Source organism: Amblyraja radiata, chromosome 24 (genome assembly GCF_010909765.2).
Source record: "Amblyraja radiata isolate CabotCenter1 chromosome 24, sAmbRad1.1.pri, whole genome shotgun sequence".
In the NCBI taxonomy this organism is placed as follows: Eukaryota; Metazoa; Chordata; class Chondrichthyes; order Rajiformes; family Rajidae; genus Amblyraja; species Amblyraja radiata.
The window spans coordinates 34995021-35022059 of NC_045979.1; the positions used below are offsets into that span (position 1 = coordinate 34995021).

General features: G+C 49.1%; 1 protein-coding gene across 1 annotated transcript in view; it reads right to left on the reverse strand.

Moving 5' to 3' along the window:
* Window positions 1–2063: 2063 nt before the first annotated feature.
* Window positions 2064–27039, reverse strand: part of slc45a3 (solute carrier family 45 member 3) — a 29194-nt gene continuing 4218 nt past the window's right edge. The window contains exons 2-5 of the mRNA XM_033042906.1: window positions 14765–15236; window positions 10716–11543; window positions 6404–6669; window positions 2064–2718 (exon numbers count right to left, since the gene is read on the reverse strand). Of these exons, the coding sequence (XP_032898797.1) occupies window positions 2269–2718; window positions 6404–6669; window positions 10716–11543; window positions 14765–14933 (1713 nt within the window). The 5' untranslated portion in view covers window positions 14934–15236 and the 3' untranslated portion in view covers window positions 2064–2268. The remainder of the gene's footprint in view (window positions 2719–6403; window positions 6670–10715; window positions 11544–14764; window positions 15237–27039) is intronic.

A 27039-nucleotide genomic window follows, 5' to 3' on the forward strand; every position in this document is an offset into this window, starting at 1 on the left:
AAACAGGCCCATCGGCCCACCGAGTCCGCGCCGACCAGCCATCCCCGCACACTAATGCCCCTGTCCCACTTAGGAAACCTGAAACCCTAATCTGAGGAAAGACATTCTTGCCATAGAGGGAGTACAGAGAAGGTTCACCAGACTGATTCCTGGGATGTCAGGACTTTCATATGAAGAAAGACTGGATAGACTCGGTTTGTACTCGCTAGAATTTAGAAGATTGAGGGGGGATCTTATAGAAACGTACAAAATTCTTAAGGGGTTGGACAGGCTAGATGCAGGAAGATTGTTCCCGATGTTGGGGAAGTCCAGAACAAGGGGTCACAGTTTAAGGATAAAGGGGAAATCTTTTAGGACCGAGATGAGGAAAAAAATTTTCACACAGAGAGTGGTGAATCTGTGGAATTCTCTCCCGCAGAAGGTAGTTGAGGCCAGTTTATTGGCTATATTTAAGAGGGAGTTAGATGTGGCCCTTGTGGCTAAAGGGATCAGGGGGTATGGAGAGAAGGCAGGTACAGGATACTAAGTTGGATGATCAGCCATGATCATATTGAATGGAGGTGCAGGCTCGAAGGGCCGAATGGCCTACTCCTGCACCTATTTTCTATGTTTCTATATTTCTATGAACAGAAACCTCTGGAGACTTTGCGCCCTGCCCAAGGACACTATCCTACACGCACCAGGGACAATTTACAATTATGCCAAGCCCGTTAGCTGACACACCTGCACGTCTTTGGAGCGAGGGAGGAGACCGGAGCACCCAGAGAAAACCCACGCAGGTCACAGGGAGAACGTGCAAACTCCGTACGGCCAGAACCCGGGACTCTGGCGGTGTAAGTCTGCGACTGCAGCTGAATCAACTCCTCAGAATATGTTTTGGTTCGTTTTCCAAAGTAATCCCAGGTTCAGGTTTGTAGGGGATGCAGGCAAAGCCACATTAGATCAGATATTTGCATCTTCCCATAAACTTTAGGCTCAGCAGCTTAAGAGGCTGAAGAAGGGTCCCAACCCGAAACGTCACTTCCCCACGTCCCCCAGAGACGCTGCCTGACCCGCTGAGTTACTCCAGCACTTTGTGTCTTTATTTGTAAGCCAGCATCTGCAGTTCCTTGTATCGAGCTTAGAATTCCCAACTTATTATACAACATGATTGTACAAAGATTAGATGCACGACTGGATCCAAATATGAATTTGATAAAGTCGCAGATATCTGGTCTTAAAAAGCCAAACTTATATTAAATGGTTTTACAGAGATGAGAGAAATGAATTAATCCAAATACCAATTTGATAAAGAATATAGAAACGAGGAACTGCAGATGCTGTTTTTTTCCCAAGGATATGATGGCATGGTTGGAAGAAGGGTCCCCATCTGAAACGTCACCCAGGGATGCTGCCTGACCCGCTGAGTTCATGTTGTTAGAACCAATGGGTCCACCAAGTCTACTCTGCCATTCAACCATGGCTGATCTACCTTCCCCAGTCAACCCCATTCCCCTGCCTTCTCCTCATAACACACATACTCCTGCACCTTGCATCCACCTTACAAAGTTGATAAGTCGCAGAAGCTGAAAACTGAACAGTGTTCGAGATTCAAAATCAGAGTATGGTATATTGTGGTATACCAATTATGGTATATGGACACACGGATCTGTTCTGTAGTAAATGCCTACCATGTTCTGTGTGCTGAAGCAAAGCAAGAATTTCATTGTCCGATACAGGGACACATGACAATAAACTCACTTGAACTTGAACTTGAGTTTCAAGCGAGGGTGCAGAATCAGCATTGCCCCGATTAACTCTGCATTCGGGTTTCATATGACAATTGTCGTTTTAGTTTAGTTTAGTGGTACGGCGCGGAAACAGGCCCGACGGCTCACCGAGTCCGCGCCGTCCAGCGATCCCCGCACATTAACACTGCCCTACACACACTAGGGACAATTTTTACATTCATACAATTACACCAAGCCAATTAACCTACAAACCAGTATGTCTTTGGAGTGCGGGAGGAAACTGGAGATCTCGGAGGAAACCCACGCAGGGGAGAACGTACAAACTCCGCACAGACAGCAACCCCGCTTCGTTGATTACACTGCGGGTCGGGTCGGGTCCGTAGTCAGGATCGAACCCGGGTCTCTGGCGCTGTGAGGCAGCGACTCTCCCCGCTGTGCCACCGAGCCGTGCTGATAACCTTATGGCCCAAGTCAATATCACTCACCTCCAACCATCAGATCACCCCGACAGCGGAAAGACATTAATCCCGGCATCGCCTCACGCTAAATATTTCTCTAAATCATTTTTATCAAAAACTACTTTGGTTGCGAAATAAATAGCCACCATCCCAAAGGTAGCGGCAGAGATCATGTAAGCGGTGACTGTCTGTGTAAACTGGACTATGGTGCCCATGAGCAGGGAGGGGATGACCTGAGAGAGAAGGAAAGCACTGTCCAGTATGGCTAGGTCAAGGCAGATCCCTCGTCCCATCGTGGCCGCTTCTACGTCGGCCGAGACCACCACCTCGCACTGGGACCCCCGGCTCTGCGGCCTCGAGCTCCTGTCAGGGAGGGGCCCCTTGGACGGTAACACGGGACCGCTGTTGATCAGGCTGCCATTTTGATTGAAGGACTTGTGGTTCAAGATTCCATTCTGAGAAGGCGTCTTTTTCTCCCCCTGACAATTGGCGTCTTCGAGTTCGGTAAACTTGTGCTTGCAGAAAAATACCTGTGGGGGGAGAGGGGGGGGGGGGGGGGGGGGGGGGGGGAGGAGGCAAGCAGAAGAAACTTTTACAGATCAACAATTTCTGCAAACCCAAGGAATACCTGATGGATGTGTGCAAACGTACGAGAGAGAGAGAGTGCAGTTCAGTTTAGGAACGAACTGCAGATGGTGGTTTAAACCGAAGATAGACACCGGGTCTCGACCCGAAACGTCACCCATTCCTTCTCTTCAGAGATGCCGCCCAAAGATCCCACAGCGAGCAAGATCGACCACTCGACGAAAAAGACGTAGTACGGTCATGGGCAGATTCGTGGGTGATTTTCGGCCCCATTTCCGTAACCGGCTTCCGTCTCCGCACCAAAGATCCCGTCGCAGCGGAGCAAAGATACTAGTGCGGAGACGGAAGCCGGTTACGGAAACATCCTCGTAAAAATCAAAGTTATTTGGTAAAAATCTTCTCCTCATTTTCAGAATTATAATTTATTAACACAAACTGTTCCCCCGCAACGTTGATTACACTGCGGGTCGGGTCGGGTCGGGTCCGGTTACTGAAATGGATGGAAAAAAAAGCCCACGTTCCGCTCCGTTGCGTACTACATGTCAGCCCATTGCATTTAGCAGGAGTGGTCTATCTTGCTCCGCTATAGGATCTTTGATGCTGCCTGTCCCGCTGAGTTACTCCAGCTTTTTTGTGTCTATCTTTGTGTAGTTTAGTTTAGTTTAAAGATGCAGGGTAGAAACAGGCCCTTCGGACCCCGCACACCAACACTACCCTACACACTAGGGGCCAAGTGACAATCTAACCAAGCCAATTAGCCTACAAACCTGTACGTCTTTAGAGTGTGGGAGGAAACCGGAGCTCCTGGAGAAAACCCACGCAGGTGACGGGGAGAGCGTGCAAACTCTGTACAGACAGCATCCGTAGTCGGGATCGAACCCGGGTCTCTAGCGCTGGAAGGCAGCAACTCTACCGCTGCGCTCCAAGGAATAGAGTCCCAGCCTGCTCAACCTCTCCCTGTAGCTCAAACCCTCCAGTCCTGGCAACATCCTCGTAAATCTTCTCTGTACCCTTTCCAGCTTGACCACATCTTTCTGGCGCGGCGGTAAGAGTTGCTACCTTACAGCGCTTGCAGCGCCAGAGACCCCGGTTCCATCCCGACTACGGTTGCTGCTGTCCGTACGGAGTTTGTGCGTTCTCCCCGTGACCTGCGTGGGTTTTCCTCCGAGATCTTCGGTTTCCTCCCACGCTCCAAAGACGTGCAGGTTTGTAGGTTAATTGGCTTGGTGTAAATGTAAATTGTCCCTAGTCTGTGCAGGGTAGTGTTAGTGTGCGGGGATCGCTGGTCAGTGCGGACTCGGTGGGCCGAAGGGCCTGTTCTGAATTAAACTAAACACCGTGCCCAGAACTGAACACAATACTCTAAAATGTGGGTACACAAAAAAGCTGGAGAAACTCAGCGGGTGCAGCAGCATCTATGGAGCGAAGGAAATAGGCGACGTTTCGGGCCGAAACCCTTCTTCAGACGAGACCCTCTAAAATGTGGTCCTGGGATGGTTCCTGCCCACAAGTGTGGTCTGTGTATGAACTTTCCCCACGACATCCCTGCAGTTTTACAAAATTTACTTACAAAATTCTTAAGGGGTTGGACAGGTTAGATGCAGGAAGATTGCTCCCGATGTTGGGGAAGTCCAGGACAAGGGGTCACAGCTTAAGGATAAGGGGGAAATCCTTTAAAACCGAGATGAGAAGAACTTTTTTCACACAGAGAGTGGTGAATCTCTGGAACTCCCTGCCACAGAGGGTAGTCGAGGCCAGTTCATTGGCTATATTTAAGAGGGTTAGATGTGGCCCTTGTGGCTAAGGGGATCAGAGGGTATGGAGAGAAGGCAGGTACGGGATACTGAGTTGGATGATCAGCCATGATCATATTGAATGGCGGTGCAGGCTCGAAGGGCCGAATGGCCTACTCCTGCACCTAATTTCTATGTTTCTATGTTTCTATGTTTTAGTTTGCTAACAACTCCGATGTCTGCTGTTCCTTGTGTCTCCACTTACTGATATTATCACCAAACTACCTTTCAACGTCTGCTTATTAAATACTGACACTTAAGTCAATGTAAAGTGGTACTGACTCCAGCTATTGATCCAGTTGGCAAACCTTCTGCAGTAAATGTAATTAAAGGTCTCTCAGGAAGAGAATGGAGAATGTGCATCAGTTGGTAATACATACAAGGAAAAGTAAAGATCATAAGACAAAGGAGCAGAATCTGGTCATTCAGACCAACAAACCTGCCCTTCCATTCAATCGTGGCTGATCTATTTCTCCCTCTGAACCCCATTCTCTTGCCTTCTCTTTGTAACCTTTGACGCCTTTACTAATCTAAAACCTAGCAATCTGGAGACCCAGGTTCAATCCTGACAGAAGGAGAAAAAGAAACATAACAAAATTAGCTGGTCTGGGAACCTTTGGATGCATTGGGACATGGATAGGAAAGGTTTAGAGGGAAATGGACCAAATCCAGGCAAATGGGACTAGCTGAGATGGGGCATCTTTGTCAGCATGGACGAGTTGGGCCGAAGGGCCTGTTCCCGTGCCGTATGACTCCACTTTCTAAGCAGGCTTCGGAAGTTCTGCATTTAAAAGAGAGTTAGATAGAGCTCTTAGGGCTAATGGAATCAAGGGCTGTGTGGGAGGGGGAGAAGGCAGGAACGGGGTACAGATTGTGGATGATCAGCCATGATCACATTGAATGGTGGTGCTGGCTCGAAGGGCCGAATGGCCTACTCCTGCACCTATTGTCTATGTACCTATGTATCTATGTATGTCCCCAACAACTCTCACCAACTTCTACAGAAGCGCCGTAGAAAGCACTTTATCGGGATGCATGGCAGCACGGTTTGGGAACAGCTCCATCCAGGACAACGAGAGATTACAGAGAATTGTGGACACAGCCCAGACCATCACACAAACCAACCTCCCTTCCCTCGACTCCACCTACACCTCACGCTGCCTCGGCAAGGCCAGCAGCATCATCAAGGATGAGTCACACCCTCTTCCCCCCTCTCCCATCGGGCGACGAGGTACAGAAATGTGAAGACGTACAACTCCAGTTTCATGGACTGTTTCTTCCCAGCTGTGATAAGGCAAGTGTTACCATCCTATCACCAACTAGAGAGCGGTCCTGAGCCATGCTATACCTCACTGGACAGAATTCCACAGATTCACCACTCTCTGTGTGAAAAATGTTTTCCTCATCTCGGTCCTAAAAGATTTCCCCCTTATCCTTAAACTGTGACCCCTTGTTCTGGACTTCCCCAACATCGGGAACAATCTTCCTGCATCTAGCCTGTCCAACCCCTTAAGAATTTTGTTCAAAAGGGAACTGCAGATGCTGGAATATCGAAGGTACACAAAATTGCTGGGGAAACTCAGCGGGTGCAGCAGCATCTATGGAGCGAAGGAAATAGGCGACGTAACGTCGCCTATTTCCTTCGCTCCATAGATGCTGCTGCACCCGCTGAGTTTCCCCAGCAATTTTGTGTACCTTCCCTTAAGAATGTTGTAAGTTTCTATAGATGCCGCCTGTCCCGCTGCATTTCTGTGCGTCTATCTTCGGTCTCAACCAGCATCTGCAGTTCCTTCCCGCACATCACCGGCCGTGGCGACGGCTCATCAAGTGTACTGACCTGTTTCTCCTTGTGGTAGAGGGAGTTGAGGGTGTACGGCAGGATCTGTAGTGTGGAGTAGGTGAAGCCGGTTAAGGCCGACATGGCTGTCACCAGTACCACGCTCTTCGAAAGGCACATGACAATGGCGGTCGCGGTGAAGAAGGCAATGCTGGCCAGGTAGACGGTTTTGCTGCCAAACCGTGTCACCAGCCTGTCCATGATGGTGGAGCAGAAGATGGAGAACGCACACTGCAGGAAGAGCCCGATGCTCCCCATCCGCACCCCTGCAGGAGAGAAACAGGAACGTGGGTCAGTAGACAATAGACAATGGACAATAGGTGCAGGAGTAGGCCATTCGGCCCTTCGAGCCAGCACCGCCATTCAATGTGATCATGGCTGATCATCCCCAATCAGTACCCCGTTCCTGCCTCCTCCCCATATCCCCTGACTCTGCTATCTTTAAGAGCCCTATCTAGCTCTCTCTTGAAAGCATCCAGAGAACCTGCCTCCACCGCCCTCTGAGGCAGAGAATTCCACAGACTCACCACTCTCTGTGAGAAAAAGTGTTTCCTCGTCTCCATTCTAAATGGCTTACTCCTTATTCTCAAACTGTGTGGCCCCTGGTTCTGGACTCCCCCCAACATCGGGAACATGTTTCCTGCCTCTAGCGTGTCCAAGCCCTTAACAATCTTGTTGACTCTTGGTCAGACGCTGAAAACCAAAAACTAATCTCTGGTATTTGTTTGTTTGCAGTCTCCATGGAGAATATAATCAGCCTCCAGTCCTGGCAGTAAGAATGCAGAAGATATTTTAAAATAAAATCATCGAGTCACACAGCATGGACACAGACCCTTCGGCCCATCTCGTGACCTGATAGTTTTTGTGTGCAGAGTCATAGAGTGATACAGTGTGGAAACAGGCCCTTCAGCCCCAACTTGCCCACACCGACCAACATGTCCCCTCTCCACTAGTCCCACTTGCCTGCATTTGGCTCATCTACAAGGCAAGGGGTGGTGGTGGAGGCAGAATCGACAGTGGTGTTTAAGGGGCTTTTGAATATAGAGTCATACAACGTGGAAACAGGCCCTTCAGTCCAACTTGCCCACACCGACCAACACGTCCCATCTACACTAGTCCCACCTGCCCATGTTTGGTCCATATCCCTCTAAACCTGTCCCATCTACGCACCTGTCCAAATGTTTCTTAAAAGTTGGGATAGTACCAGCCTCAACTAGATCCTCTGGCAGCTCGTTCCATCCTCCCACCACCCTTTGTGTAAAAAATTGGTACCCCCCAGGTTCCTATTAAATCTTTCCCCCCTCACCTTAAACCCATGTCCTCTGGTTCTCGATTCCCCTTCTCTGGGCAAGAGACTCTGTCTGAGTCTGAAGAAGGGTTTCGGCCCGAAACGTTGCCTATTTCCTTCGCTCCTTAGATGCTGCTGCACCCGCTGAGTTTCTCCAGCACTTTTGTCTACATTCGATTTTCCAGCATCTGCAGTTCCTTCTTAAAGACTCCGTTTCATCTCTCTTTCCCTCCTTTCCCCCCCCCCCCTTTTACTCCAATTAGTCTCAAGAAGGATCCTGACCTGAAACGTCACCTGTCCATTGTGACAAGACAGCACACAGCTAAAGTTTTTCACTTTATGTGACATTAAACCAAACTAAACTAAACCATTCCCTCCCCAGATGCTGCCTGACCTGCTGAGTTTCTCCACCACTTTGTGTTTTGCTCGAGGTTTGGTAACTTGGCTTTCAGCATCCCTGGTTAATGTAGGTCCTGGTCAATATTCCCAGATTCAGGGACAGTTTCTTCCCGGCTGTTATCAGGCAACTGAACCATCCTACCACAACCAGCGAGCACTGCTGAACTACTATCTACCACATTGGAGACCCTCGGACTATCCTTGATCGGACCTACCTTGCACTAAACATTATTTACCATGTGTCTGTACACTGTGAATGGATCGATTGTAATAACGTTGTCATGTAGTCTTACACGCAACAAAGGAACACGTGACAATAAACATGTATTTCACCATTCTCCGCACCAACATGTGTGCCCAGGAGTGGCAGCGAATAAATGAATGTGTTTGCTCTAGGAACTGAGAGTGGCACGGTGGTACAGTTGCTGCCTTACAGCGCCAGAGACCCGGGTTCGATCCTGACTACGGGTGCTGTCTGTACGTTCTCCCCGTGACCTGCGTGGGTCTTCTCCGAGATCTTCGGTTTCCTCCCACACTCCAAAGTTTGTAAGTTAATTGGCTTGGTACAAATGCAAAGTTGGTGTGTGTGTGTGTGTGTGTGTCTGTGTGTGTGTGTCTGTGTGTGTGTGTGTGTGTGTGTGTGTGTCTGTGTGTGTGTCTGTGTGTGTGTCTGTGTGTGTGTGTGTGTGCGTGTGTGTGTGTGTGTATTGTTGGTGTGTGGTGTGTGTGTGTGATGTGTGTGTGTGTGTGTGTGTGTTGTGCTGTGTGGTATGTGTGTGTGTATATATGTGTGTAGTGTGTGTGTGTGTGCTGTGTGTTGTATGTTTGGTTGTGTGTGTCTGTGTGTGTGGTGTGTGTGTGTGTCTGTGTGTGTGTGTTTGTGTGTGTGTGTGTGTGTATGTGTGTGTGTATATATATGTGTGTGTGTGTGTGTGTGTGTGTCTGTGTGTGTGTGTCTGTGTGTGTGTGTGTGTGTCTGTGTGTGTCTGTGTGCGCGTGTATATATATGTGTGTGTGTGTGTGTGTGTGTGTGTGTGTGTGTGTGTATGTGTTTGTGTGTGTATATATATGTGTGTGTGTGTGTGTGTGTGTGTGTGTGTGTCTGTGTGTGTGTGTGCGCGTGTATATATGTGTGTGTGTGTGTCTGTCTGTGTGTTAGTGTGCGGGGATCGCTGGTCGGCACGGACTCGGTGGGCCAAAGGGCCTGTTTCCGCGCTGTGTCTCTAAACTAAACTGCAGTTTTCTCTGGTCCAATGCTGGATCTTGTTATCTGGACTAGTGCCAAGAGAAAAATGGCTTACATTCCCCTTTCATGTGAATAGAACTATCTGAATGCCAAGACCATTAGATTTCAATGCAAGCTGGGACACAATGTGCTTATTAAGTGTTAATTCACAAAGTGACATTGCACAGACATGTAAAGAAAATTCGGAATGCTGATCTCTTTTAACACACGGGTGGTGAGCTGAGCTGAGCTGGTAAAGCAGTTTTGGGCCCCGTATCTAAGGTAGGATGTGCTGGTGTTGGAGAGGGTCCAGAGAAGGTTTACCAGAATGATCACAGAGGCCGGTTCTCTGGATGCTCTCAAGAGAGAGCTAGATAGGGCTCTTAAAGATAGCGGGGTCAGGGGATAGGGGGAGAAGGCAGGAACGGGGTACTGATTGTGGATGATCAGCCATGATCACATTGAATGGCGATGCTGGCTCGAAGGGCCGAATGGCCTACTCCTGCACCTATTGTCTATTGCTACAGTAGGTTTTCCATGAAGTGCTGCAATTGAGTTTGTAATCGTTTTGATTGATTGATTGATTGAAAGATAGTTTAGTTTAGTTTATTGTCGCATGTGCCCAGGAGGTGAGGAGGAATTTCTTTAGTCAGAGGGTGGTGAATCTGTGGGATTCATTGCCACAGAAGGCTGTGGAGGCCAAGTCAATGGATATTTTTCAGGCAGAGATACATTGATTCTTGATTAGTACGGGTGTCAGGGGTTATGGGGAGAAGGCAGGAGAATGGGGTTGAGAGGGAATGATAAATCAGGCATGATTGAATGGTGGAGTAGACTTGATGGGCCGAATGGCCTAATTCTGATCCTAGAAGTTTGGTGGTGAAGTTACATAGAAACATAGAAGCATAGGCCTCCTCCTGCACCTATTTTCTATGGGGTTTTTCACACAGAGAGTGGTAAATCCCTGGAATTCTCTGCCACAGAAGGTAGTTGAGGCCAGTTCATTGGCTATATTTAAGAGGGAGTTAGATGTGGCCCTTGTAGCTAAAGGGATCAGGGGGTATGGAGAGAAAGCAGGTACAGGATACTGAGTTGGATGATCAGCCATGATCATATTGAACGGCGGTGCAGGCTCGAAGGGCCGAATGGCCTCTACTCCTGCACCTATTTTCTATATTTTCTATGTTTCTATGTAACTTCACCACCAAACTTGCTCATAAATTCTCCGAGTTTTTACTTCATAGAGTTGAACTTCATTTGTCTGATGCCTGGAGCCATGATCACATTGAATGGCGGTGCCGGCTCGAAGGGCCGAATGGCCTACGCCTGCACCCGTTGCCTATTGTGTCCGTGAACGTGGAGCTTTCTCTCTCCAAGGGTCTCGTGCCGAGACCACCCACCTTCATCGTAGCGCCGCCTGGCCTCGCTGCCGGGGGCTGCGTTGGGGATGCCCTGGTATAGACCCTCGCCCACGAAGTCGGTGTAGAACATCATGAAAGACATGAGGGCCATCCAGCTGTAGAACTCGGCCACCACCAGGTGGCGCGTGACTCTGGGGATGCGGTAGTAGAGGTGGTAGAGTTTGGGGATCAGAGTGCAGCAGTTCCTCAGCACGAGGACGGAGTGCCGGGCGCGGAACAGCGCGCTGGTGCCGCAGCAGCAGCCGCGCCGGGCCAGGGGCTTGATGATGACGGCCTCCTTGGGCGAGAGGTCCGCCAGCGCGTCCGGCCCGCTGTGGGTCTCCTCCGTCACGAAGAAGGTGGCGCAGACGCACACCAGGAAGATGGCGGCCAGCAGCGTGAAGAGGCAGTCCTCGTGCTCACCCAGGTACGAGGACAGGAAGGTCTTCCTCCAGTCGATGGCCATCAGCAGGTAGCCGATGCAGCCTCCCAGGCTGATCATGAAGGAGTACACGGAGAAGGCCCGCCGGCACTCCTCGGTATCGTGGAACAGGTCGGAGAGCAGGGCCTCCAGCGGGGTGAAGCACACCTGGCCGCAGAAGTCCAGCATGCAGATGCCCACAATCAGGAAGATCACATCCGTCGGGTAGTCCTTCGGGCTGAAGGCCGCGGCCAGCCGGCTGGCGTGGGGGATGATGAAGAGGCTGAGCAGGACGCCCAGGCACAGGCCCCAGATGAAGGGGCGGCGGCGGCCATATCGGCTGGTCCAGTGGTCACTGGCCGAACCGATCATCGGAACAAAGATCAATCCCAGCACTGGTCCAATCCCTGAGGACAAGAGACAAGAGTTCAATCGACACGCGTCCCCGAACTCAACAACGGTCACATGGTGTGTGGGAAAGAACTGCAGACTGCGGGTTTAAAAAGGTAGACACTAAATGACAATAGACAATAGGTGCAGGAGTAGGCCATTCAGCCCTTCGAGCTAGCACCGCCATTCAATGTGATCACGGCTAATCATCCCCAATCAGTACCCCGTTCCTGCCTTCTCCCCATATCCCCTGACTCCGCTATTTTTAAGAGCCCTATCTAGCTCGCTCTTGAAAGCATCCAGAGAACCTGCCTCCACCACCCTCTGAGGCAGAGAATTCCACAGACTCACAACTCTCTGTGAGAAAAAGTGTTTCCTCGTCTCCGTTCTAAATGGCTTACTCCTTATTCTTAAACTGTGGCCCCTGGTCCTGGACTCCCGCAACATCGGGAACATGTTTCCTGCCTCTAGCGTGTCCAAACCCTGAACAAACTTATATGTTTCAATGGGATCTCCTCTCATCCTTCTAAACTCCAGAGTGTACAAGCCCAGCTGCTCCATTCTCTCAGCATATGACAGTCCTGCCATCCCGGGAATTAACCTTGTAAACCTACGCTGCACTCCCTCAACAGCAAGAATGTCCTTCCTCAAATTAGGGGACCAAAACTGCACACATTGTGTTAATGTGTGGGGATCGCTGGTCGGTGCGTACTAGGTGGGCCGAAGGGCCTGTTTCCGCGCTGTATCTCTGAAACTAAACTAAACTATGCCTCACTGGTAAAGTTTTGAAGTATGGATAAATGGAGAGGACGCATTTGTTGAGAAAAATAGAAATGTTGGTCATGCCTAAAGAGGCAGGAAATCAGGCGAATCAGAGTCAAATGGTGCAGGTTTACCAGGTCAACAATTTCGATGAAAGGGACTTCACGGGTCAGAAAAGCAATTGAAATTGTTAACAAAAGCACTTGGTGTTGATTCAAACGTCACGAAACTGTGCTGTGCCTACCTAGGTCCGGTCAGTTTGGAGATCAGTTTCAATACCATCAATCAGTGGTTAGAAACATCGGGACCTACACAAGAACATATGATACACAGCTCCAGAAACCCACGTTCACTCTCGATCTTGGCTGCAAAAAGTGGTGGACACTGCCCGTAGGGTTCTGAACTTCCCCGCCATCGAAGGGATCTACAGGAGTCGCTGCCTCAAAAAGGCAGCCAGCATCGTCAGAGACCCTCACCACCCTGGCCACGCTCTCAGTTCGTTTGGGAAGGAGATGAGGAGAAATGTCTTCAGTCAGAGGGTGGTGAATCTGTGGACTTCTTTGCCACAGGAGGCTGTGGTGGCCAAGTCTGTGGACATTTTTAAGGCAGATAGATAGATTCTTGATTAGACTGGGAGTCAGAGGTTATGGGGAGAAGGCAGGAGAATGGGGTTAGGAGGGAGAGATAGATCAGCCGTGATTGAACTGTTCTACCTGGGACATATGACAATGAAATAGACTTGAAGGGCCGAATGGCCTAATTCTGCTCCTATCACTTATGAACTTACGAATAATTCTCCAGACAACCGAGGCATTCTTGCCCTGCCTAGCAACAACCAAACTCACTGCCAACTGGATCTGGCTCTTGAGGTAACTCGCAATTGCTCGTTAGCTGCTTAGAAAAAGGCCAACAAATTGTTTTTTTGGGAGAACAATGTGAAAGTTAAGAGGATAATTGGCGACCTTCAGTAACCATAACAACAAATTATGAGAAATATTTGCAAGTTGGCCACAGTTTGAAGACATTTGTACCAAGCGGGTTCCAAGACCGAGTCCGATCAGATTACTGGTCGCCCTTACCAAACTAGTCTGTCGCTCAGTCACATCTGATGGGGCCCATTTGAAGGGTTTCCATCTCGGCTTGCCATTAAAATGATATTGAGCTCTTTTAGTGCTCTAGGTTTTCAATGAGCTGAGCTGAGGGCTGAATGACTGCTTTGTGCTGGCAGGAACAGGTTTTATTGAGAAAGAGGGGAACTGCAAGTCGGGAACCTTTCCTCCGCTGGTCCTCCTTGAAGCAAACGTGTATTGGGAGATGCTTCATGGGGCAGCACGGTGGCGCAGCGGTAGAGTTGCTCCCTCACAGCGCCAGAGGCCCGGGTTCGATCCCCGCTACGGAGTTTGTACGCAAATTCACTTCACTGCACCTTCGGGTGCATGTGACAAATAAAATTGACTTTTACATTGATATTCTCCCCTGCGTGACCTGCGTGGGTTTTCTCCGAGATCTTCTCTTTCTTCCCACACTCCAAAGACGACCAAGCTTCTAGATTAATTGGTTTGGCGAATATAAAAATTGTGTAGGATAGTGTTAAGAAGCAAGGATCGGTGGTCGGCGCGGACTCGGTGGGGCCGAAGGGCCTGTTTCCGCGCTGTATCTCTAAACGAAACTGCAACATGACCTCCCAACCTCTAAACTCGTATCTCTGCCGGATGAGTTAAACTAAACTAAACTACAGCGTGACCTCCCAACTTCTAAACCCTGCTTGAACTGTTGTAAACAGACCATTATCTGTTTATTTGCACTTCATCTGCTTATTTATTCATGTGTGTATATATTTATATAATGGTATATGGACACACTGATCTGTTCTGTAGTCATGCCTACTATATTCTGTGGTGCTGAAGCAAAGCAAGAATTTAATTGTCCTATAGAAACATAGAAAATAGGTGCAGGAGTAGGCCATTCGGCCCTTCGAGCCTGCACCGCCTTTATAAGGTGTAAGCCATTTAGAACGGAGATGAGGAAACATTTTTTCTCACAGAGAGTGGTGAGTCTGTGGAATTCTCTGCCTCAGAGGGCGGTGGAGGCGGGTTCTCTGGATGCTTTCAAGAGAGAGCTAGATAGGGCTCTTAAAAATAGCGGAGACAGGGGATATGGGGAGAAGGCAGGAACGGGATACTAGAAACATAGAAACATAGAAATTAGGTGCAGGAGTAGGCCATTCGGCCCTTCGAGCCTGCACCGCCATTCAATATGATCATGGCTGATCATCCAACTCAGTATCCTGTACCTGCCTTCTCTCCATACCCCCTGATCCCTTTAGCCACAAGGGCCACATCTAACTCCCTCTTAAATATAGCCAATGAACTGGCCTCAACTACCTATCTGGGACACATTACAATAAACTCTCTTGACTTGACTTGACTGCCTTCTTGACCACCTGGGTTATGGTTGACGGGCTTACAGTACTCACCCAACACCATGGTCATGTACTTCTCCTGGACCCCAGCCTTGAGCAACAGTGGTGGGACAAAGGTGATGCCAGCAGCCACACAGATCTCCAGGCCGCAGGTCAGCATGTTGAGGAGCAGCAGCTGAGACCTCTTCTTGTTGGAAAGCAGGTTGGGTTGGGACTTCTCCATCACGAGGAAGCTTCTAGATCGCGTCGGAGCCAAAATGCAGAGTTAAAATCTCCTCGCCCCATTTCACAAATGTCCTGCAGCTCACGCAGTCGCTCATGCCACAAGAGTGGAGAGTTCTTCTCGCGGTTGGCATGGCGGTGAATGGCCCCATGTTCAGGCACTGACAATCCGGGAAGGTCGACCAACCGATCGCCGATGTACACAGTCCATGGCCTTGGTAAAAAAAAAAAGAAAAAGCCCTTGAACTTCACACCCCCCCCGACCCCCCAACCTCAAGACGTCAGAAGGTTCGTGATGGATTCTCTGTGGGTAAAAAGAAAGAGATTTTAACTGGTGATGTTTCAGTAGCCGATTCATTGTCCATTTACCGACAGGAGTGTTTTATTTTGACTTTAGAGAGTGCGGAAACAGGCCCTTCGGCCCAGCGAGTCTACACCGATCCCCGCACACTAGCACTATGCACACTTTAGGGACAATTTACTATTTTTTGTTTTTTACCGAAGCCAATTAACCTGCAAACCTGTAGGTCTTTGGAGTGCGGGAGGGAACCGGAGCACCCGGAGAAAACCCACGTAGGTCACAGGGAGAACGTGCAAACTCCGTACAGACAGCGGCCGTGGTCAGGATCGAACCCGGGTCTCTGGTGCCGTGAGGCAGCAACTCTACCGCTGCACCACCGTGCCCCCATTCCAGAGACAAAGTCCAATGTCCGCAATGGGGTAGAGGTGAATCTGGACAGTACCCTAGCTTATGGAAGGACCGTTCAGAAGCCTGATAGCAGAGGGGAAGGAGCTGTTCCTGAGTCTGGTGGTGCGCGTTTTCAAGCTTCTGTACCTTCTGCCGGATGGGAGCGGGGAGAAGAAGGAACAAGTCTTTGATTCTGTTGTTCAAAAGGGAACTGCAGATGCTGGAACATCGAAGGTACACAAAATTGCTGGGGAAACTCAGCGGGTGCAGCAGCATCTATGGAGCGAAGGAAATAGGCGACGTTTCGGCCCGAAACCCTTCTTCAGACTCAGTTGGCTGCTTTTCTGAGGCAGCGTGAAGTGTCGATGGAATGGACAGTAGAGAGTAGCCAAACACTAATGGGGCGCCTGCCTTTTGGCAAAGACTGGTCCAGAGTGCGTGTTTCTGTGTAGGAAGGAATTGCAGGTGCTGTTTTCAACTGAAGATAGACACAAAAAGCTGGAGTAACTCAGCGGGACAGGCAGCATCTCTGGAGAGAAGGAACGGGTGACGTTTCGGGTCGAGACCCAACTTCAGTGAAGGTGACAACTCTGCTGATCGGAGCCATCTCGTTGTCTGCTAACTCAATCGCCCAGGAATGGTCCGATAACAGAGGGGGGCACAGTGGCGCAGCGGTAGAGTTGCTGCCTTACAGCGGCAGAGACCCGGGTTCGATCCCGACCACAGGCGCTGTCTGTATGGAGTTCGCACGTTCTCCCTGTGACCATGTTCTCTGGTTGCTCCGGTTTCCTCCCACACGCCATGTTTGGAGTTTTACAGTGCCCTCCATAATGTTTGGGACAAAGACCCATCATTTATTTATTTGCCACTGTACTCCACAATTTGAGATTTGTAATTGAAAAAAATCACATGTGGTTAAAGTGCACATTGTCAGATTTTAATAAAGGCCATTTTTACACATTTTGGTTTCACCATGTAGAAATTACAGCAGTGTATATACATAGTCCCCCCATTTCAGGGCACCATAATGTTTGGGACACAGCAATGTCATGTAAAGGAAAGTAGTCATGTTTAGTATTTTGTTGCATATCCTTTGCATGCAATGACTGCTTGAAGTCTGCGATTCATGGACATCACCAGTTGCTGGGTGTCTTCTCTGGTGATGCTCTGCCAGACCTGTATTGCAGCCATCTTTGGCTTATGCTTGTTTTGGGGGCTAGTCCCCTTCAGTTTTCTCTTCAGCATATAAAAGGCATGCTCAATTGGGTTCAGATCAGGTGAGTGACTCGGCCACTCAAGATTTGTCCAGATTTTAGCTTTGAAAAACTCCTTTGTTGCTTTAGCAGTATGTTTGGGATCATTGTCTTGCTGTAGAATGAACCGCCGGCCAATGAGTTCTGAGGCATTTGTTTGAACTTGAGCAGATAGGATGTGTCTATACACTTCAGAATTCATTATGCTACTACCATCAGCAGTTGTATCATCAATGAAGATAAGTGAGCCAGTACCTTCAGCAGCCATACATGCACAGGCCATAACACTCCCACTACTGTGTTTCACAGATGAGGTGGTATGCTTTGGATCTTGAGCAATTCCTTCACTCCTCCATACTTTGTTCTGGCCATCACTCTGATATAAGTTAATCGGCTCATCATTCCACAAGATCTTTTTCCAGAACTGTGGTAGCTCTTTTAATTACTTCTTGGCAAACTGTAACCTGGCCATCCTATTTTTGTGGCTAACCAGTGGTTTGCATCTTGCCGTGTAGCCTCTGTATTTCTGTTCATGAAGTCTTCTGCAGACAGTGGTCATTGACAAATCCACACCCGACTCCTGAAGAGTGTTTCTGATCTGTCGGACAGGTGTTTGGTGTTTGGGGCCTGCCAGTCCCTTTGCGATTAGTAAGCTCACCAGTAATCTCTTTCTTCTTGATGATGTTCCAAACAGTTGATTTTGGTAAGCCTAAGGTTTGGCTGATGTCTCTAACAGTTTTATTTGTGTTCCTCAGTCTCACAATGGCTTCTTTGACTTTCATTGGCACGACTTTGGTCCTCATGTTGATAAACAGCAATAAAAGTTTCCATAGGTGATGGATAGACTGGAGGAAAGACTAGGTGCTGAGAGCTCTCTTATACCTGTATTAAGGAGTCAATTAAACACAAACTGTGAAGCCATGTGTCCCAAACATTATGGTGCCCTGAAATGGGGGGGACTATGTATAAACACAGCTGTAATTTCTACATGGTGAAACCAAAATGTATAAAAATGGCCTTTATTAAAATCTGACAATGTGCACTTTAACCACAGGTGATTTATTTCTATTACAAATCTCACACTGTGGAGTACAGATGCAAATAAATAAATGATGGGTCTTTGTGCCAAATATTATGGAGGGTACTGTATCTTGGAGCAGAGGATGTGGAGGGCAACTTTTAGACTTTAGAGAGACAGGGTGGAAACCGGCCCTTCGGCCCATCGAGTCTGCGTTGACCAGCGTTCACCGGCACCACTAGGGACATTTTACAACTTTTTTTTACCGGAGCCAATTAACCTACAAAGCTTTGCGTCTTTGTAGCGTGGGAGCACCCGGAGAAACCCCACGGGGTCACGGGGAGAACGTGCAAACTCCGTACAGACAGCACCCGCACAGTGTCTCTGGCACTGTGAGGCAGCAACTCTACTGCTGCACCACCGTGCCGCTCTGCGTTAAACGCATGCAACCTAAAAATATTTGACGGTGGTTTTTTTTTACGGCGTAACATGGTCTGGCGGGCTGGGTTTCAAGTAATCCTGCTCTCCACTACAACACCCTTGCAGTCTCCGCCGTACCCCAGCAGCCCACGCACGACTAACTGATCACTCATCAGTCACACTGTATAAAACATTTTCCCAAAGTATCCGGCGTTAATGGCACATAATTGCATGGCTCCACACATGTAACTCGAGAGGCCGAGGCATTCTCAGAATAAATGGGAGCAGCACATTGCCTCTGTGTATTACTGCGATCAAACGCCCAGGTTCCAAATACAGCTTCTAATCCCCCTCACGTCCTCGAATTTCCCTTCAGATATGTCTGCTCTTTGGAACTGGGGGGCGGCACGGAGGCACAGCGGGAGAGTTGCGCTGTCTGTACGGAGGTTGCACGTTCTCCCCGTGACCTGCGTGGGTTTTCTCCGGGTGCTCCGGTTTCCGCCCACATTCCAAAGGCGTGCAGGTTTGTCGGTTAATTCACTTTGGTTAAAATTGCAAATTGGCCCTCGTGTGTGTAGGGTAGTGTTAGTGCTGGTCGGCGTGGACTCGGTGCGCAGAGGGCCTGTTTCCACACTATATCTTTAAAAACTAAAACAGCTTCTTCCCCCCTGTTATCAGGCTTCTGAACGGTCCTTCCATAAGCTAGAGTACTGTCCAATCCATCTCTACCCCATTGCGGACATTGGACTTTGTCTGTGGAACTGATGCGTTACGATGAGAACTATATTCTGCATTCTGTGTCTTCCTCTTTGCTCGACATTGTATTTGAGTTAAGCCTGATTGTATCTATGTACAGTGTCTATTTATAGTATTAGCTGAAGGACACAATATCCTGGAGTAACACAGCAGATCAGGCAGCATCTCTGGAGATGTGATGCTTTGGGTCCAGACCCTTCTTCAGACCCTTCACTTAACCCAAAATGTCATCTATCCATGTTCTCCAGAGATGCTGCCTGACCCGCTGAGTTACTCCAGCACTTTGTCGCCTTTTGTGTATTAACCAGCATCTGCGGTTCTTAGTTTCTCTCGTATTAACTGAGTTTGATTGGGCAGCATGCATAGCAAAGCTTTCCTTTGTACCTCGCTACACACGACAATATTAAACCTAATCCTGAACCGAAAAACGTGGGAGGTAACTTGAGCACCCGGAGCAGATCCAGGGGCAGTCACAGGGGGCAACGTGCAAACTCCGCGCAGACAGCAGCCGAGGTCGGGATCGAACCCGGGTCACTGGCGCTGTGAGGCAGCAGCTCTACCCGCTGCGACACTGAGTGTTTCATCAGACAGGGAAGTTATTGCTCGGTGCAGGAGTTGCTGGTTTTCACCGAAGGTAGACACAAAATGCCGGAGTAACTCGGCATCTCTGGAGAGAAGGAACGGGTGACGTCTCGAGTCGAGACCCTTCTTCAGACTTCATTCAGCTATTCCTCGGTCAATGTGGGACCCTCCCTCTCCATTGGAGGACCGTGTGTACTTCCTCTTGCCAAACGCTTCAAAGCAGGAGATAAGAAATAAAGCACAAGCTGAGAGACACCGAGTGAACGGAAGAAGGGAATGAGGAAAGGAAGGAAATAATAAAATCTTTACTGCTTTCAGTTGAAAGAGGCATTTTGCACAGCTGCTGTATTATAAACCCAATCTCAATATAAACGACTTTAGTATTCCTCTGATTAGATAACATTGTCCCGTTGTAGGACATACCTTTAGAAAGGAGATGTGGGGCAATTTCATTTGAAACTTACTGAATAGTGAAAGACCTGGATCGAGTGGATGTGGAGAGGATGTTTCAACTCATGGGGGAGTCTAGGACCAGAGGCCACAGCCTCAGATTAAAAGGACGTATCTTTAGAATGGAGATGAGAAGGAATTTCTGTAGCCAGAGGGAGGTGAATCTGTGGAATTCATTGCCACAGGCGGCTGTGGAGGCCAAGTCAACGGATATTTTTAAGGCGGAGATTGACAGGTTCTTGATTGGTACGGGAATCAAATGAGGTTGAGAGGGAAAGATAGATCAGCCACGATTGAACGGCGTACTCGATGGGCTGAATGGCCTAATTCTGCTTCCATGACATTGAAAGCGGAATTAGGTGGCGCAGCGGTAGAGTTGCTGCCTTGCAGCGAATGCAGCACTGGAGACCCGGGTTCGATCCTGACTACGGCTGCTGTCTGTACGGAGTTTGCACGTTCTCCCCGTGACCTGCGTGGGTTTTCTCCGAGATCTTCGATTTCCTCCCACACTCAAAAGACGTACAGGTCTGTAGGTTAATTGGCTTGGTATAAATGTAAAAATTGTCCCTGGTGGGATTAGGATAGTATTAATGTGCGGGGATCGCTGGTCGGCGCGGACCCGGTGGGCCGAAGGGCCTGTTTCTCTAAACTAAACTAAAATGGGGAGACAGTGGTTGGGAATTTGATTTTATCTCCAATATCCGAGGTTTCAGAAGACCCTTGTGTACTTTAAAAAAAAAAAAAAAAGATACAGCGTGGAAACATTCCCATGGGAAGAAAGGTTCTGACTGTCTACCCCCTCTATCAGGTCACCCCTCATCCACCGACGTTCCACACCTTTTCCTGGAAGGGAATCCCAGCCTGGGGTCAGAATTAAAGAGCGGCACGGTGGCGTAGCGGGTAGAGTTGCTGCCTTACAGTGCCAGAGACCCAGGTTCAATCCTGACTACGGGTGCTGCCTGTACGGAGTTTGCATGTTCTCCCTGTGACCCCGTGGGTTTTCTCCGGGTGCTCCGGTTTCCTCCCAAACTCCAAAGAAGTGCAGGTTTGTAGGTTAATTACCTTTGATGAAACAAAATGTAAATTGTCCCTAGTGTGTGTGTGTAGGATAGTGCTAGTGTCCCGGGTCGGCATGGACTCGGTGGGCCGAAGGGCCTGTTTGCGCGCTGTACCTCTAAACACTAAAAGCTCCAAACACCCAAAAAGATAGACACAAAGTGCTGGAGTAACTCAGCGGGTCAGGCAGCATCTCTGGAGAAAAGGAATAGGTGACGTTTCGTGTCGAGACCCTTCTCTCTGCTGTTAATCTCGAAATACCCTGCATATTCCAACATGGCTCTGGCAAGAGTATGTATTTAAAATTAAAATATCCTTTTCATGAGAAGAATGTTGGGATGGGACCCGCCCATGGAATTTTGCTCCAGAAATAAAAACAAACTTTATTTATCACCAGGGGGCTATTTTTGTGGTCGGAGATGAATTCCGCCCAGCTCGTGAGCGGTGGTGAAGCACGAGGCAAGGAGATTCCAAGATCCTCAGTCCACCCGCCCGCCCGCCCGCCCACCAGGGTATGAGGTGGGAGGAGAGGAGAGGGATTAATGCTGCCGACACCAAACAACAAACTGCAAGACCCGGCTTGTACTCGCTAGAATTTAGAAGATTGAGGGGGGATCTTATGGAAACTTACAAAATTCTTAAGGGGTTGGACAGGCTAGATGCAGGAAGATTGTTCCCGATGTTGGGGAAGTCCAGGACAAGGGGTCACAGTTTAAGGATAAGGGGGAAGTCTTTTAGGACCGAGATGATAAAAAAAAATTTCGCACAGAGAGTGGTGAATCTGTGGAATTCTCTGCCACAGAAGGTAGTTGAGGCCAGTTCATTGACTATATTTAAGAGGGAGTTAGATGTGGCCCTTGTGGCTAGAGGGATCAGGGGGTATGGAGAGAAGGCAGGTACAGGATATTGAGTTGGATGATCAGCCATGATCATATTGAATGGCGGTGCAGGCTCGAAGGGCCGAATGGCCTACTCCTGCACCTATTTTCTATGTTTCTATGTTTCTAAGACCACGTACAAAACTCATGAGAGGAATAGATCGGGTGAGAGGCTAGGACTCTACTCCTTGGAGCACAGGAGGATGATCTTATAGAGGTGTATAAAATGATGAGGGGAATAGATCGGGTGGACACACAGAGTCTGTTGCCCAGAGTCGGGGAATCGAGGAACAGATGATGTAGGTTTAAGGTGGTGGGGGGGGGGGGGGGGGGGGGAGATTGAATCGGAACCCGAGGCGTAACTTTTTCCACGCAAGAGGGGGTAGGTGAAAGGAACGAGCTGTTGGAGGAGGTATTTGAGGCAGGTACTATCACATTGTTTAAGAAACATTTAGACAGGTACATGGATAGGACAGGTTTGGAGGGATATGGGCTAAATGCAGGCAGGTGAACTAGTGTAGATGGGGCACAAAAAAGCTGGAGAAACTCAGCGGGTGCAGCAGCATCTATGGAGTGAAGGAAAAAGGCAACGTTTCGGGCCGAAACCCTTCTTCAGACCTTGTTGGCCGGTGTGTGCAAGTTGGGCCGAAGGGCCTGTTTCCATGCTGTGTCACTCTATAACTCCAAGTACCCCGATGCGTGTACAGGCAGGCCGTGGCTAATCACTTGCTACATTCCCAGGCTTTTCCCAACAGGAATGCAGTCGGATACAATCTGTACTTCCTCGTCTGACAGCCAGTGGGAAGATAGCCACAAAGTGTAGAAAGGAACTGCAGATGCGGGTTTAGACACAAAATGCCGGAGTAACTCAGCGGGACGGGCAGCATCTCTGGAGAGAAGGAATGGGTGACGTTTGGGGTCTGGACCCTTCTCCAGTCTGAGTCAGAGGAGAGGGAAAACTAGAGATATGGAAGGGGACAAAGAGCATGTAAGGTGTGAAGGGACAGATTAAAGCAACGAACCAGGCAGCATCTCTGGATCGAAGGAATGGGCGATTCCCTTCTTCAGACTCGACCCGAAACGTCACCCATTCCTCCTCTCCAGAAGCGCTGCCTGTCCCGCTGAGTTACTTCAGCATTTTGTGTCTACCTTCGGTGTAAACCAGCATCTGCAGTTCCTTCCTACACAGATCAAAGCAGGATTGTTTCATGAGCTATAACAGGGGCAGTGTCTAAAGCAACGAGGCAGACAGGCCAAGATCATTGAAACGTCATCGTTAGCGAGGTGCTAAAGATATACAGGAGGTACATTCAATCAGTACAGCACAGGAACAGGCCATTCGGCCCACAATATCTGTGCTGAACATGATACCTAGACCAACTCTTATCTTTCCATTCCCTGCATATCCATGTGTCATAACATCCGTGGATTGTCACCTTGTCGTGGTGGAGAGGCTTGTGTGGACCTGAGATCCTGAGAGCGATGCCGTCTGGAGCTACGCTCCTGGTAGGATCACCCATGGCGGTAAGGTCGAGGGGGAGGTCCCTGACAAAGAGCAATCCAACCAAGACCTCAACGGTGGAACAGGCGGAGAACGATGGCGGACCTTAGTGGAGCGTCACAACGGCTGGGAAGGCGGATGAAGGCTGCGGCAGAAAAGGGTCTCCGGTCGTCTTGGACTCCATGCCACTGGATCCTGACCCAGATCTGTCAAGGACCGTGTGGTGTCTGTCTGTGCACCAGTCTCCCCACGTTAAATAAAGTCACGCACAGGCGTCCTCCAACCCTGGAGACACCCATGGTCAGCCATGACCGAGCGGGGGCCTAAGAAGAAAAGTCATATGGCCCTTCGGCCCAACTTGCCCATGCGGACTAAACATGCCCCATCTGCACCAGCCCCACCTGACTGTGTTTGGCCCATATCCCTCTAAACCTGTCCTATCCATGTACCTGTCCAAATGTTTCACAAACGCTGTGACAGTACAGTTTGTGATCGACAGTGGAACAATGAAATACTTAAATAGGTATGCAAAAATGTACCGATGATAAAGGAAACCGGCCATTGTTAGCCGTGGGCTAGGTCAAAACGGGTTTCAGACTATGAGACCCAACAAGACATCTTTGAAGCTGATGCAACTTGGGTGGTGGAGGGATGGAGAGAGAGGGGATGCAAGGGTTACTTGAAGTTAGAGATTTCAATATTCATACCGCTGGGGTGTAAACTGCCCAAGCGAAATGTGAGATGCTATTCCTCCAATTTGCGTTTGGCCTCACTGTGACAAGGGAGGCGGCCATTGGTACCAAAATGGAAGAATGAAGTTCTGACTTGCAGTATAGAGAGCCGGTTTAATAAGTTTGGAAAAGATTTCACCAGATCACAGCAAGGTTTGGCTTTTGCGGGACTAGGGGGTGGCAGGGGGAAGAAAGACAATCAAATGTCCCAACGCAAGCTCCCTACAGCCAGTGAGTGAGTTATGGCCAGTTCCCAGCTCCACCACTAGATGGGGCATTGTCTCCCCAGCCATCTCAGGGAAACTGTGGAGGCAGCATCAGGTATAAATGGAGTCAATGGAGGGGAGGGAGGTTCGTGTGATGGTCTGGGCTGTGTCCACAATCTGCTGCAATTTCTTGCGGTCGTGGACGGAGCTGTTCTCGAACCAAACTGTGTGATCAGTTAGGCAACCTTATGTTTTTCAATAGAACTTTTAATGACTTAAAATTCAATAAACTGTGGACGGTAAGAGAAACACTGCCGGTTAGGTCTCCAAAACCGATACAGGTGATGGAGCTGCTCACAACATGTACCATCAAGATTAGCAGGAAGGTTTCACCTGCCGTTTACAGTGTGGCTGATCATTAAGCAGCATTTCAAAGTTTCCTCATCAGACACACATGCTCTTAAATCAGTAAAGCACACACACACACACACACACAATCATACACACACACGCATACGCACACGCACACACACACAGACACGCACCCGCACACACACACACGCGCACACACGCACACACACACACGCACACACACGCACACACACACGCACACACACGCACACACGCACACACACGCACACACACACACGCACACACACGCACACACACACACGCACACACCCGCACCCGCACACACACACACTCACACGCACACGCACCCGCACACGCACCCGCACACACACACGCGCGCACACGCACACACACGCACATACACCTACACACACGCACACACACACGCGCACACACACACAATCATACACACACGCACACACACATAAACGTACACACACACACCCACACACACACACACACACACACACTCACACACTCACACACACACACACTCACTCACACACACACCCACACACATCCCCTCCCAAAGACAAATAAGCAAGACAATTCTGAAACCAAATGCTCTTATTATTATAATACTATTCTATGCAATATCCTATATTCTGACAATGGCCTTCTGAGTGCAATATCTTATATTCAGGTAAGGGTGCATTCGTAGGCATAATGTGTATGCGTGTGTGTGCGTGTGTGAATCTGTGTGCATGTGTCACTGTATGTGTACGTGAGTGTATGAACAAGTTTATTCTCTCACTTTTCTTGCTGTTATTTTGTTATGTTTTATCATGTACCTTTGCTCAGGCACAGTGCCGCCTGCATTTCGTTGTATGCACCACGACTATGGCAATAAAGGAATAAAGTTAAAGTATATACCCATCACCCTCTGTATGAACAGGTTGCCCCTCAGGTTCCCCTCTCACCTTAAAGGCATGTTTAAGCCTTAACCTAGAACCTACCTGGTTCATCATCCGCTTACTCTGGGTAAAAGACCACACGCATTCACCCTATCTTTTCCCCCTCGTGACTTAACACACCTTGATCTTATAGATGTGTACAAAATCACGCGGGGAATAGATCGGGTGGACGCACAGAATCCCTTGCCCCAGAGTTGGGGGAATCGAGGACCAGAGGGCAGAGGTTCAAGGTGAAGTGGGGAAAGATTTAATAGGTACCTGAGGGGTAGCTTTTTCACACAAAGGGTGGTGTGAGTATGGAATGATCTGCCGGAGGTGGTACGGGGCAGGTACTATCGCAACGTTTAAGAAACAGTTAGACAGGTACATGGATAGGACAGGTTTAGAGGGATATGGGCCAAATGCAGGGGACCAGTGTAGCTGGGGCAAGTTGGGCCGTAGGCTGTATCACTCTATAAAATCACCACTCAGCCTCCTGCGCTCCAAGAAATGAAGACCTTGTCTGGTCCTGGCTTGAGAGAGAATAAACTGAAACAAGAATACAACACGGGCAGAGAACGGACAAACGGTAGAGTTGCTGCCTCACAGCGCCAGAGACCCGGGTTCGATCCTGACTACGGGTGCTGTCTGTACGGAGTTTGTACGTTCCCACCGTGACCGGCGTGGGTTTTCTCCAAGATCTTCAGCATCCCACACTCCAAAGACGTACAGGTTGGTCGGTTAATTGGCCTGGTATGAATGGAAATTGTACCTAGTGTGTGTCGTATAGTGTTAATGCACGGGGGATCGCTGGTCGGTGCAGACTCGGTGGGCCGAAGGGCCTGTTTCCGTGCTCCATTTGTAAACTAAACTAAAATAAAATTTAAAAAAATAAATATGCACTCCTGTCAGGTGTAGCTGGTGGAATACTTACCCGAGTCGGGAAGTCCGTGGATTCGAATCCCAGTCCCGAGTCCCAAGAACTAAAAGATCCGTGGCAATAAAGCATTGCACGACTCAGGCAAAGTGAATTGGGGATAACGTTATCAGCTGAAGCAATCGTGCCGCAGGCTGGGAAGGAGAAAATAGGATACAAGCCCTTCCCAAATGAAATGCCGAGGCAGTGTTATCACTGAATGGTAATATACAGGTGTAAGGAGCAATTACAAAGGCAAATGGTGTGTTATTTTTTTTGACAACAGGAAATGAATGGGGGAAATCAGGAAGTCTTAATGTGATTATGAAGGGCCCTGATGGGACTGCA